Genomic DNA, 14,586 nt, shown 5'->3' on the forward strand with positions numbered 1-14,586 from the left:
ATGGTATTGATTGTTTTCACTACTCGTTCAATGGGTTCTTACACATTATTTCAACCCATATTAGCTATAAGTTGACTTAATGATTACATACATATATTATGTCAATAAAACAAGATTTAGGACAGAGCATATCTATAGATCAGCTTTAATAATCATTTAGGAAGAAAAAGTCAAATAATAAGAGTAGCTACGCAGCCAAATCTGTACAGAATAAAGGCCTAAATTTTGTTAATACAATTCTTTTTATTAATCAAAATGATTAATGAAGTTTCTAATTTCTCTATAACAAGGAAATCACAAAATTAAGTAATAATATCAAAAAGGGACAATCCTAATTTTTATTTTGAATAGACTTCTTTTTTATAAAAGAGAAGAATTTCTATTTCTATTTTCATCTTTTTAACAATTAAACACAAATAAATAGATAATATAGCCAGAAAGCAGAGATCTTAAGGGATAAGATAATGGACGATAAATTCATGTTCATCCTTAATGATTATTAATAAAATTAACATTTCTGTAAATAAAAATTATAGGTCAATTTCTGACACTGCTAGTTTTAACCAACCAAACAAGATTCAATTGAAGTACCCAACTTTTTAGGCTAACGAATCAGAAAACGTGTTTATTAAACTTTGTGTACCAATTTAAAGTAAGTTGTATCCCCTTCCTCCCTAGTTGGGAGGTCACATAAATTTTAGATCTACTGCAATTCACGGTAAAATATTGCTGGTAACGAATATTGCCAAAAATCTATGAATTTTAAAGGCTGCTAGCTGCAAAACGGCTGAACGTACAGATCATGCCTGCACACTGTTTTAAGCAGGCATAAGGAGGTCTACAAATAATCTGGAATAGCCATAAATCAATAATGCATAATTATCTCGCAGTGCAGAGAAATGCGCGAAAAAGGCCTATTTTACGCGTTTTTCTTCAGTGAAGCTTTCCCTGTGCATCATTGGATCTTGGCTATTCCAGATTAGTTGTAGGCCTTCTTATACCGCTTAAAATGGTGTGCGGGTATGATCTGTACGTTTAGCCGTTTGGCAGCTAGCAGCCTTTAAAATTCATAGATTTTTGGCAATATTCGTTACCAACAATATTTTACCATGAACTGCAGTAGATCCTAAATTTTTAGCAAACTTCTCATAGACTCACATTTTACCAAAATTTATCATAAGGAAACCTTAAATTATTTGTTTATAAGTTTGAATGAAATAGTGTCCTTTGAATCAGAGCTGTTTGCTTGTCTAGTTGGCTGGCTAGATTTATACTTTTAGATTGATGATGTGCTTAATTAGTCCACACAGTTTTAAATTAACTTACCATTAACTTTAACACCTTCCAATTATATCCACTATTTAGCCGTCGCCGCTAGTAGCTAACAAACCGCAGCTATTGTTACAGCTAGTAATATAACGATCTAAAGACGTAGCTGCTTATAAGTTCAAAAACAGCAGCTGTTTTTGCAGTAAGTTAACAAACCGCAGCTGTTGTTGCAGTAAGTTAACAAACCGCAGCTGTTGTTGTAGTAAGTTAACAAACCGCAGCTGTGGTTGCAGTGAGTTAACAAACCGCAGCTGTTGTTGCAGTAAGTTAACAAACTGCAGCTGTTGTTGCAGTAAGTTAACAAACCGCAGCTGTTGTTGCAGTAAGTTAACAAACCGCAGCTGTTGTTGTAGTAAGTTAACAAACCGCAGCTGTGGTTGCAGTGAGTTAACAAACCGCAGCTGTTGTTGCAGTAAGTTAACAAACCGCAGCTGTTGTTGCAGTAAGTTAACAAACTGCAGCTCTTGTTGCAGTAAGTTAACAAACCGCAGCTGTAGCCGCCAGAAAGTAAACAATACTCAGCCGCTGCTGCTAGTCAGTCAAAATATTAGTTTCGTAGCGGCAGGTAAGTCAACAATATGCAAGCGAGTAAGTAAAAAATCCTCAGCCGGTATGTAAAAAATCTGCAACCTATGCAATCAACGATCTTTATAGACATCGCTGCTAGTATTTCAACAATCCGTAACTTTAGTCTGGTCTGGTCTGTTTTCAAAATTCCAAAAATAGCGGCAAAGCCAATATTTTTAGCTAAGCCTATAGAGAGTTTAATTTAATGCCGCCCATATTTAAACCACCCGCAGGTTGCTAAGAACTGTTTTTAACCATTGAATAGAATTAACCTAATATTTAATACTAGAGTTGGGCTTGATATAATTATCTCGCTATTGGCTAGGTTTATTTAATGTTTTATTTACTTTCTTTATCGTCCTGAAAGAGTTAAAATGTTTAGTTAACTGTTAAATTTTAGTTCAATATCTGACCACATTATGCACTTATCGCTAGTATCAAATTATTTTAAAACAAAGTTTTCTTTTATTTACTATATTATAAATTTAAATTTTCTGTTTTATGGATAGAAATTTAATACTTCAATATAATTCAAATAGCAACATGAAATAAAAATAATGAATTTATTCTTCATACAGTAAAATAATGGGTCTTATCGTTCTGGTCAATGAGAGTTTATTAGGGATTATTGGAGCACTATGAGTTTCAAACATTAATAATTTTGAAAACTTGAGCTCATATGTAGACATTTATTTCCTATATAGATCTGTCATGGATATTGATGCAATATAGCAGGCTGTTTTGTAAATGTTAAAAATTAGAAGATTTCATTAAACAAAAGTTCCCGCAAATATAAGTATTAAATAAAAGGTCTATGTACACTTTTCACTAGAGCATAAAACGTGTACAGTTTTTTGAACCAGTTATTTAATTTGAAACATAGCTTATAACAGAAGGATTTACCACAAACTCATTATTGATGCATGCTGTACCAGAAAACTCAAAATAAATTAAATGTTAAAACTAAATTTCGCTATAAAAGTTTATTGATTGTATGAAGTTTTTATATATTTTCTTATTTTGTTTTGGTTCATGGATTATTGCAAAGTTTTATTTTAAAATCACGAATTCAAGTTTTTAAAATGTTTTTTTCCTTCTATGGTTCTCTACATAGTTTATCTATTTATCTATCGTCATAAGTAGCGTAGATTTGTTACAAATCTACATGATTGTTGGTCTTTTGCTGGGCATTTGTAATATATTGACAATAGATTCGACTAGATAAAGTGTATGAGGAATCATAAAATGTATAAATCTTAGATAATTAGTCTAGAAAAGGTTTTCTAATACTTTAGATGGTCAATCAGAAACAATAATCTGTCCAAATAGAAATAATCTGTCCAAAAAGAAATAATCTGTCCAAAAAGATATGTCTAGCAGACGAAGATATTTGTTTATATTTAGTCATTTAGGATTTAATAACACGATAGACGATATTGTTGGATGATATAATTTGCCAAAGCTAAGCTCTAACCTACGGAATTCAATGAAATATTATCAAATATACTTAAAATAAACCACATTTTTGCAGTATGCTACTATTAAACTTATATGTTCTTGTTAATAAAACCATTGTAGTAATTTAGTTCATAACACTATTTTCTCCCCCCTCCATTTTCGCCAACAATTTCCCTTTTTAGTCCCTTTTCAAGTGTACCCCAAATGTTCACTGTTAATTTATAGGTGGATTTTTTATTCTATTTTAGACAGGCACTTTTCGAAGCTCCTCTAGAAAGACATTTTTTCTGTTAATGTTTTTGTGTATTTAATTTATCACGGCATATATTAATTTTAATTTAAATGCAATCTTTTTATTGGTCAACAATAATAAGACGCTCGAACCGACTTCTATGTAATGACAAATATTTTAATATTGCTATTTTATGAGCTGTTATATTTTTGCTATAAAAATATCATAAATTACGTGTTACTTACGAGAAATTTTCACTTTAGCTTTTGAAGAGGCAACAATTAAATGTAAAAATGTTTTCTGTGCAACTATATTTAATAATAAAATAATTGACACATTGAGACCTATAAATCAATTCGGGCAAATCCAACCAGAGCTCTTATCTTAAAATTATATTTTTAAACTTTAAGTTATAATAATTGTAAATAATACTCAAACGCAGAAAATAAAGTTTATCTTCCCTCACTCTGTCTGACTAAATCACGATATTTAAGCTTATTATATGATGTTCAGGCTATGTTTCTAATTTTTTAGCAGCGAAGCTACTCTATAATTCCAAATGTCCGTCCGTCTATTGTTTTGACCATCTGTCTTTCAATTGGGGTGCTAGATCAATTCCTATTTTTTATGTTTTTGTAATTTTCTCGTTATCTTTTCAAGACAGACAACTGAAATTTTTAGTGATGAAATAAATTCACATTCTACATATTTTCACTAATTTTCATTAAGATTTGTATATTAATTGGAGTGCTAGATCGATTCCTAGATTGTTTTCATGATTATTTCCAGACATTATAAGAACTGACATTGTAGTCTAATTAAAAAATCTGGTATAGTTCAGGTTCTTGTGTACATTTAAAGCAAGCTCACATGAAAAATCAATAAAGAAGACCAATATTATGCTTATTTTACATTTTGTTCACTTATAGTACACCTCAGATTCTTCAATACTTGGAATTGTTTGTTTGCCATGTCAAGCCGGTTCTTTTGGTTTCCTTAGCAAGTCTGAGCGACCAGCCGTTTGGCCCCTAATTCATCTACCTCGTATAATTTTTCTGTTTATTTTGTGGATTTTTCATCATTATCCCATAAAATGGTCAGTAGTAGGCCACCAAATACTTTTTATTTTACTGAGATAGCTCAAATATTAAGGGAGTAATAAGCGTTTAAAAAAAAAGAGTTTCTGACGGACACCCTTGTACATATATGACATACTATATAGATACTTTTTTTCAGATATCATGTTATAATTTTTGAGCTTCGCTACTTATGGATGTTGTCATCCTTGTTTGTATATATTTCTCTAACCGTAAGACATGTTATATCTGAAGCTTAAGTCAAAACATCATACATTTTAAACACTCCAGACGATAAAACCTATCTTGTAGTCAGTAATACACCATCCTACATTCCCTTCAAGTTTGGTTTAAGGGGGACGTCAAAAATTCCCCTGGCAAAACTCTGTGCACTGGTTTATTTATACTAGAAAGAATGAGCTCTAACATTAGGAAAAATAAGATTTCTAATGAAACAATCTATCTATAATACAAAGTAGAACGATGTCTGTCTGTTTGTCTGTTTGTTTGTAGCGAAGGGTCTCGCTAACCGCTGAACCGATCGGGTTCTCCTTTACAGGGTAGCTTCTCATTGGTCCCGGGAAGGTTTATAACTATTTTCTTGGGGGGTGGGACACCCCGAACCCCCCCGAAAAATTAAAAATACCCCCCATCAAAAATTTTATTTTCTTTTTAAAACTAAAATTAAAATAGTGGGGTCGACTAACCCCCCCCCCAAAAAAAAAAAAAAATCCCCCCCCAAAAAAAAATTTTTATTTTTTATTTTAAATCTAAAATACGAAAAATTGGTTTGATCAAACCTCTTGGGGCAAAGCCCCTAGAGGCTAGGGGCGAAGCCGCTAGTATTATAGAAAGTTATTGTTTTATAATAGTAGTGATGAAATAAATTCACATTTAACAAAACCATAGAAGTAATAGTAAAAGAAAATGTTCAGGCGAAAAATCTCTCTTAAAATTATCGTTATGGACGTCCTATCAGAGGGGCTTGGAATCTTATCGGAGCTTATTACCCAACCACCCAAACAACCAGCATTTTTTTTTGACTATTTACACCCAAAATGTGGGTTTTTACCCTAGAATTTGGTAAAAAAATCCCAGCTACGTGCATACTTAAGGCGGTTAGGAGAAATCGTTGCTTGTTTCCTTTTTTACAGCTAACAATTAAAGAAAATTAAAAGTTTTTAAACATTTGACTCTTTATTGTTTAGTTCAATCGCCTAAAAACTCTCTTTCCAATACATGATTTGATTAATTACAAAAATTTCCTATAAATTGTAAAAAAAAGCACAAAGAATTGACTCATTCATTTCATTTAATTCTAGAAAAGACAGGAGAAAAAAAGCGCACTGTCATGCCAAAAAACATTAATTTATCACATTAAAATAATAAAAATTTGGGAAAAATAGATAGTTTAATTTGAAAAATAAATCATCTAATAATCTCAGTCACTTTTTGCTTCTTCCCTAGCCTCTGGTGGATTTTACTTTAGAGTGGGTGGGAGGTAAAATCCCACTTTTACTTTCGCAAAAAAAACAATATTTGTTTATGGAGTATTATAGAGATAAAATACCCCCTTGTAAAAACTTCTCTAACAATTTACACTTATCCTGTTACTTTATATAGGACATAAAAGCGACTTTAAGTATAAAATAAATAAATGAAATTAAAAGGTAAGCTTTTTAAAACAATATTTATAGCTAATTTACATTTCCTTTATCCAAAATTTTCTCTTCCCAAACGTGGTGACAATTCTGTTTCACGTGTTAGCCAGGGAGGGAGGAGACTTGGGTTGGGCCGGATATCTGGCCAACGTTCGATATCCGGCGTAAAAAATCAGCCGGATATCATGTAACCAGATAGTTTTAATATCCGGTATCCGGCCGGATATTGAAAATGACCGGATTTCCGGCCAAATAACCGGCCAGACCGGATATCCGGTCCAACCCTAGAGGAGACATTGGACTTTTAATTACATTGGGACCCAAGGTTTTATAACTGCTCTCTCATTTGTTGGCTGAAAAATTTGGGTTTTTATTTTTAAATCCTGAGTGGTTGTTTTAACCTTGCAGTGTCATTACTTTTCAACCAACAATTTTAATCTACAAAAGGGTTACTTTGTTATTATTATTGGGGATTTGCATGAATTTATCGTCTAATGTCTTATCCATCATATCCCTGCTTGTTAGCAAATAAAGTCAGCTCATACCAATAACGAAATTAATTCGGGAAAAAATCACGAAACCTTTACGTGTTTTTCAGCTGTCGTTGGGGGGCAACACATCGTAAAATTGACGACCTCTCCATTTGCCCCCCAAATATTATTTTAGATTTAATTCCTTTGTTGGTTATACCTTATTCCTGAAATAGAGTAGCATTTAAAACGTACTTTTATAAAAATTGTCTTTTTAATCAAAACAGCTTAAAAAGGTTTTAGGACGAAGAAAAGCTTCTTTAAAATATTTTGAAACATTTTTTAGATCACGTGTTAAAGATACAAAAGAAACTTTGTTATTTAATCATTTATATATTAATTCACATTAGAGTTACTCTAGAGTTTTTATTTTCTAATATTTGTTTAAGGGAAGTTTCCACACTTTTTTGTTGACAAAAGATACATAATTCTGATTCAACAAGGACGGACGGGCGTACGAACACACAATATATTATCAAAGAGCAGCTTCGCAACAAAAAAAAACACAAGTATCTATAAAGATGATATCACAATGACAAGCAAAAAATCCACCAAAATAATTTTACAAATAGTTTATTATTTTTATACGCAGAAGTAAATAAATTTAAAAATCACGGCAAGACAATCTGTAATCTATGAAATGTATGCCTCATTACTTTTTGCGAATCCTCTATCGGTCCTTGAACTATTATTTTATTATTATTAAATAATTTTATTTTCTCGTATTCATTCGAATCCGGTGGATAGGAACCGGTTCTCATCCATACGAAAAAACTATGTCTAGCATCGTATTATGTCCAGCTTTTTACGAATATATCCGCGGAAAGCCGGTTATAATACGATGCAAGAAATAACTATTAAATGTTTAATAGATAAGCTAATAAAAATAAATAACTTTTTTAGCTAAACTAACATTTACATAAAAATATAGGTTTTCAACCTTAAAAGCGAATTGGTATTTTTAAAGTTTTTATAGCAAAGCTTTTCTATAATTAGGATCGGTCAGTCCGACTGGAAAGGTTGGCTCTTTTCATTAATTTAAACATGTTAGAATTGTCATATCGATGATTTGATTTCCAACAATTCCTATAACAATAAAGTACGATTTAGTAAGCGTAGCAAATATAAAACAAGCAGATTTTTTATATATGGGAAGCTACCCTGTAAATGAGAACCCGATCGGTTCAGCAGTTAGCGAGATCCTTCACTACAACAAACAGACAGACAAACAGACAGACAGACATCGTTCTAATTTGTATTGTAGATAACAATTATTACACATGTTTGCTTTCTCGAACCAGCAAAGAAATTTCGGATGTGGTCAAATAACCAATCTTTGCCATCTCTTAAAAATCACTCTAGAACTTGGCCGACAAAGAATGGGCGTGGAAACATTTCAAGGACAGAACGTTGTTTGGGTTGTCTCATTCTGTTTAATATTCATTATATTAGCTTCACTATTCCTAAAGTTTCACAAAATTTTTGTAGATATGAAAAAAGAAATTCTTTGTTATTATATAGTTTGTGATAAGACGAGGTGAGGAAATAGTTTACATTTACACTAAATTGCTTCTTCAAACATACAATATTTTTCATATATGTTCCTACATAATATTTTCTTTATAGTGAGTTTTTAAAGCAATGTTTATCTACAGTTATTGTCTGTAAATCTGGTTTTAAATTTAGGCTAAAAAATGTAAAGATTTCTGTAAAAATAAAGTATAACTACAATCAATGAAGAATGAACTTCTAATCACTAATAAAATTTATAATGAAACTTTATTTATGGGCACTTGAGGGTCCTATAGAAAGCTTCGATGTAAAGGAGCACAATATTAGTTTTGTGGTTAGCGAGATCCTAAGCTATAGACAGATGGACATCCTGTTACTTTTATATAGGAATGATTTATGCTCTGTTTTATGTATATGGTTTTACTTGTTCTTAGATTTGATATAAATGATGCGTTTTTGTGAATGCAAAATTCTTCCAAAACAGAAGTATCACTCTTAGGAAGAAATAAAAACTTTTTCTTATATTGCAAACCAAAGAATAGAATGAGCTACTGTTTGTTTTGGTTTTACTCATGAAGGAGTTATTTATAGAAATTATGCAAATACCTAAATTGATTGGAGGTGATTTATAAATCTCAAGAAACACCAAAGAAAGCTTAACATTTTATTACCCCAGATGCAAGATCCAATTAAAATTCTCTCTTTTTACTACAAATTACTATTAGTTTCAAATTTTAAATATTTATTTAAATTGTGCTTTGTAAAACCAGTTTCTAAATATTTTTTGGTTTTAGTAATGTGTCAAAGTATCCTGGGTACTTTGATGATAAGAATACACTCCTTTGGTGTATCTTTTATCTGCCAATGTCCTCTCCTTCCTGGTTCTATCTACCTATGATTGAATGAAAAGGTTTATTTGTTGGTTCATAAATTTGCAATGCAAGTAATAAATGCACAACATTTATAATATTGATCCTAATATGTAGCACATATGAGAGGATCGCATACAAGACATAGACATGTAATTGTAATATATGAGTAACAAGATGTCGTTCTGTCTCAATAATTGTGTGTTTGTTTGTAGCGAGGGATCTTGTTCCCGCTAAAGTTTTATTTTTAAAAGATAAGTTTTATCAAGGATTGCCCATTTTTGTGGTGCTAGATCGATTCCTAGATTTTCACGTTTTCCTTACTAGCTAAGTCCCAAATTGAGAAGGTTAATGCGGCAATAGAAAGCTTTTCAATTTATGAAACACAAACATTTAATAATATATCCCTAAGAAATGACTCTGATTATTTGGAAATCAAAGGATAAGTTACCTTCAGAGGTTAGTTCTTTAGAAAAGAATAAAAACACACAATAAATTTTGACGAAATTTATTAAATCAAATTTGCAAAAAAATTTGAAAGATTACAAAAATGGAACATCAAAACTTCTTTCAACCATCAACACATCTATGGTCTAAATAATTAAAGTAATTTTAATGATTAGAAAATGTTTTATATGTATAATATAAAATTTGTTTTTAAATTAAGTATTATAAAACAGAAATAAAAATCTACCTAAGGAATCTTGCATAGAGCACCTCGTAGTTTGTAACATTCAAAAACTTTCCAGTCGTAGGAATTGTACGAGTCAGCCTTTAATAAAGAACACTATCGTAATATTGATCGTGCTGGAATGAAATGTTTTGTCAATGTTTGATCATATTGCAAAACTTGAAATTTCTCAGGTAAAGGTAGAAATTACAATTTTGGCATTGTGATAATTGTTTCGACAGAATAATTTAGAAACTTATTTGTGAAATATTATGAAAATGTTATAAGTAATTTTCTTGAATTTTAATCAAAAACGTATAAATTACAGTTTAAAATATGGTAAAGATGCATGTAAATATTTACCAACATACAGTCTTGGCCAGCATTTTCAGCCCATATAATCCAGTTTGTATAGTTAACTAAATATAAGAGTTCCATATTTATAAAAGGTATATAAATAATGTTCTTCAACTGAGCTAATTTTTTGTTGTGCAATACTCCATAACTCGTATGTAAAAGTATGTGAGCCCTAAAGGTTTCTTATTTATATCATTAAAATTATACTCTTTTTTTCTTAATTTTACAAACATACTGTATTTTTAAATAAGAAGGTTGCAACTTTTATTCTGTTTAATGTGCTACTTTAAGACATGACTGTCCCTGTTTAGTTTTCTACTCTACCAAGACTTCCATCTGTCCACCTCCAAACATTTTGTTCAGCAACATCAGTACCTCCCAACCAATAGGCATATTGGTTATTGGCAGGGCCCATCATACCTATAAAAATTTTGCATGTCTTCAATGATACTTTATAAGTAAAGCTTTCACATCAGGAACGAGGTAATAAGTTCTTGACAAAATAAACTGTCAAAGTACAATCCATTTAAAGTGAAATATAATACATATAATTGATTTTTTTGTGTACAATACAATTATTGAAATTTATCTACGTTATGTTTTTAATACTTACCCTTAACAAAACTATTTTCTTCCCTATCACGGATAGAAGCCAATTCTGCTCCAGGTGCCAAAGCTTCACATGTATCTTTTGCCGTGGTCCAATCCATTGTATTTCCTCTCAATAATTGGTAGCAAGATCCTGAAAGGTTGGTGTAATAATAAGATTTCAGTCAAAATCTTTGTAATAGGAAAAAAACTGTATCAACATATTTATTGTTGATGACCTGACAGTCCATCCTGTTCCACACTTGACTGAAATCAGATACTTTTTTTTTTGAGATTCAGGATAAAATATTCAGTCTCAAGTGGAAAGAAAAAATATAAAGAAAATTTCATGGACCTTTTTTTAGCACAAGATATGCAAACAATCTTTTTTTTTTATTATCAATGGATAGATGTACCTGGTGGACTTGTAGTAGGTGATTCAGTTGTTGGTGGTGTTGAAGGTGATTCAGATGTTGTTGGTTGTTCAGTTGTGGGTGGGGGGCAAGTAGGTGGACTGGTAGGGGGGCTGCAGTTGTTAACACCAAAGATTGTCTTCCTATTTCCTTTTACTGTAAGTAAAAACAAGTATTCAAAATCTATCCTATAAATTAAAATGGATGCAATGAGTGTAAATTTGTCAGAATTGTTTGATGCAGGTATTTAGCATATAATAGATGATTCTTTTTACAATGATAAATGTATTTTTGTAACTGGTCATAAAATCTATAGATGGCAGTGATAAATATTCTATTAGCAGGTATGAATCTTGTTTTTAACAGAGGTTTTGCATATGTAAAAAACATTAAGATATTAATGTAAATTTTCAAACCTTTAAACTTTGTAATTTTGCAATTTTTCTTTTTCTTATTGAATTCCCAAAGAAGACATGTGCTATCATCTTTACATGATTCAGCACACTCTGTTGGAGAATCCACATTCCCACTTTCTTGGTTTTAACACTGATTCCATTGATGGTTTCAAAAGATTCTAAAACATTAAAAAAATAAATCTTTACTAAACAACTTAAAATTCAAAGTTGAATATATTTATTACGAAAAATTAGATATTTTTATAAATATTTTATACAATTAGTCTCTAGAAAATACCTTGAGCCTCAACTTGAAGAAGGGAACAGCCAAATGCTGTTAAGCAGATGATAATCCAAATTTTCATCTTAGATTGTCAGCAACAGAACTAAAATACATAAATACATTAATCATACTTTAATTAAATGGAGTTTTATAACATCATAAAAGACACACCACATACTTAATGAATCAAAGTTCATCTTTGCTAAAAGTTCAACCTCTATGTTCTATACCTATTAGCTTGGATAGAACTATTTTCCTTTTGTCTTAAATTCGATGTCTCCAAAGCATTACAGATTCAAGATACTGACAGCCCTAGTGACTGAATAATAAAGTAGATGTTCAATAGACAGTAATATTATCGCGACATTAAATCCTTAAAAAAGTAAAATAAGCGCACCTTCAGTAATTATTACCTTTTCTTCATTTTTACTATCAAAATTGTACAACATAAAGGCATAATCTTTTATATTTGCATGTATTAAAAACATTTGATTAATCTTTGTAGTTAAAATGAGTTTAAGTATTTTGAAAAATAATAAGTAAAAAAAAAATACTATGCAAAGTCAAACTCATAGAAGTGGTGTACTTTAGTGATTGAGACAAAAGCTATTAATTCATTTTACACAGACCTATAATTTTAACATCCATTATAGCGGAGTTGAACATTTCAAAGGGTGGTAATTAATAAATTATAAGGAACATTAATAAGTGTAGTTTGACTTTGAAAACGCATTTAACATTCAAATTAATTATAAACCTGAACCGTATATAAATATTCTTAAATTTCTTAAATACAGGATACTCAATATAAATAACACTTACCTGGGTTTTTGAGATGTTTATTGCTAATGTAATTTGATTTTTTTTTAACTTCAAAAATCAATAAAATATGACAATTTCGCTGTAAAGAAGATCGTTTTCAAAAAGCTAAACAACGTTGTACGGACGAACAATCAAACCGAAATTTACAAAACTTCTTAACCTTGACGATAATTGTACCTTAATAACAAAAATACATGTTCTTTTCAAAAAAAAAAAAACCTTGATTATTTGTAATAATTTGTAAAAATAAAAATTAAATAAATGCAAAAATATAAATATGTATTTTTTAGACAAATTTTTAGCCTAGAATAGACCTTGAATCTACAAATGTTTTTAAATACGTCAAATTTTATTGATTGTAATTTGTTGTACTTTGTTGCAAGTAAAATGCAAATTTATTTATGAGGGATATTATTTAAACATATTTATGTCAATATCTGACATGAAAAAAAGAAATTTATTTATCACAAATATTTAGCTTTTTAAGCTAGTTATTTAAAATTGTGTATGGAAATTTGTTTTCCGTTAACAAAACAATAATCTAAGCCCATGTGACTGCAACAAAGAAGTAAGGGGGATATAGCAAAAATAAAAAGGTTTCAGGTATTATTTTACATTGGCTCTATCTCAAAGAAGGGGTATTACGTACCCACCATTACAATTGACTAAACCACCTTACATGAACCAGTTATAAACGTTCCTAATAACAACGATAGATATGTATACTCACAGACAGACAACACCCAAGTACTAAATAGAATAGATATCGAGTTCATATGTAATAAACGATAATAAGGTAGTTACTCTGCAAATTTGAAAAGAAAAAAAGAAAGACGAAGAAAACATAGAGATAAAAAGTGAGAGACATAGCGACAGAACTATGAACTCTGGCCAAGAGGAGAACGCCTAAATTTGTTGTAAAACTGCTTCATAGATAGGTAATCATAATGTTTTGTATTTATTATACACATATATCCATAGGCACATTGTTTCACTCTTTTAGGGCTCATCAGTATGGCTCTATTCATCAGAGTTAATTTTGCACCGGCGGGGCTTGTACCGGGAACCCTTAGATTACCAGGCCAACACCCTAACCCATTGCGCCATTAACCCATGATGAGTAAGAAATTAAATTTTGACCAGAGAGCTCAACCAACTCATGATGAGTTTGGGGGCCTTGCACATAGGGCTATTAGTAAAGTTTTTCATTGCTCTGAGAATGCTCTAGTTAAAGAAATATTATATATAATAGAAAAATATATATACATATTACATATATAATATATTCTTTTTCTATTTTTGACAAATTAAATGCAGTTTATAAAAGCAAACAAGTGTTAGAGATTTCGGAAAATTAAGGATATTTACATAAAGGAATTTTAAAATTTATGATACATTATCTAATAAGCCCATTGCATAAAATTTTGGTTATTTTCAAAACTACATAATTGATCTATTAAATACTTACATAACATAGCTAATTCTAATATAGGTTTACTTTTTATTGGATACTGTTCGTGTAATAAATACTTTTATTAATTTTGCAATAAAAAGGGATTAACATGACATCTATTTAAAAAAAAGATTTTGTACTGAGATAGCCTTCAAAAAAATGCATTTATTCAACAAGGTCACTTGTTTATATTTTTAAAAGCTATGTTAAGTTTTTCTACAATAAGGAGCGTCTGTCCACCCATGCATTATAATACTATCTTAACTTTGCATGATGATTCTTGTAGAAATAAGGTACAATTTAGAAAGCGTATTAACTCTATGATATTTACCAGGAAGTCCATATGTTTATTTTTAAAATGTCGATTATAA

General features: G+C 30.4%; 1 protein-coding gene across 1 annotated transcript; it reads right to left on the reverse strand.

Annotated features, from left to right (window-relative positions):
• Positions 1-9,726: 9,726 nt before the first annotated feature.
• LOC145311647 (lectin-like) lies at positions 9,727-11,400 on the reverse strand. Its single transcript, XM_080150631.1, has 7 exons — positions 11,266-11,400; positions 11,079-11,116; positions 10,875-11,004; positions 10,586-10,681; positions 10,268-10,323; positions 9,929-10,006; positions 9,727-9,827 (listed from the first exon to the last, which is right to left on the reverse strand). The coding sequence occupies exons 3-6, from the start codon at positions 10,969-10,971 to the stop codon at positions 9,929-9,931; spliced, it is 327 nt and encodes a 108-aa protein (XP_080006757.1). The 5' UTR covers positions 10,972-11,004; positions 11,079-11,116; positions 11,266-11,400; the 3' UTR covers positions 9,727-9,827.
• Positions 11,401-14,586: the final 3,186 nt, after the last annotated feature.

Source organism: Acartia tonsa, chromosome 1 (genome assembly GCF_053477335.1).
Source record: "Acartia tonsa isolate MP-2025a chromosome 1, ASM5347733v1, whole genome shotgun sequence".
Classification (NCBI taxonomy): domain Eukaryota; kingdom Metazoa; phylum Arthropoda; class Copepoda; order Calanoida; family Acartiidae; genus Acartia; species Acartia tonsa.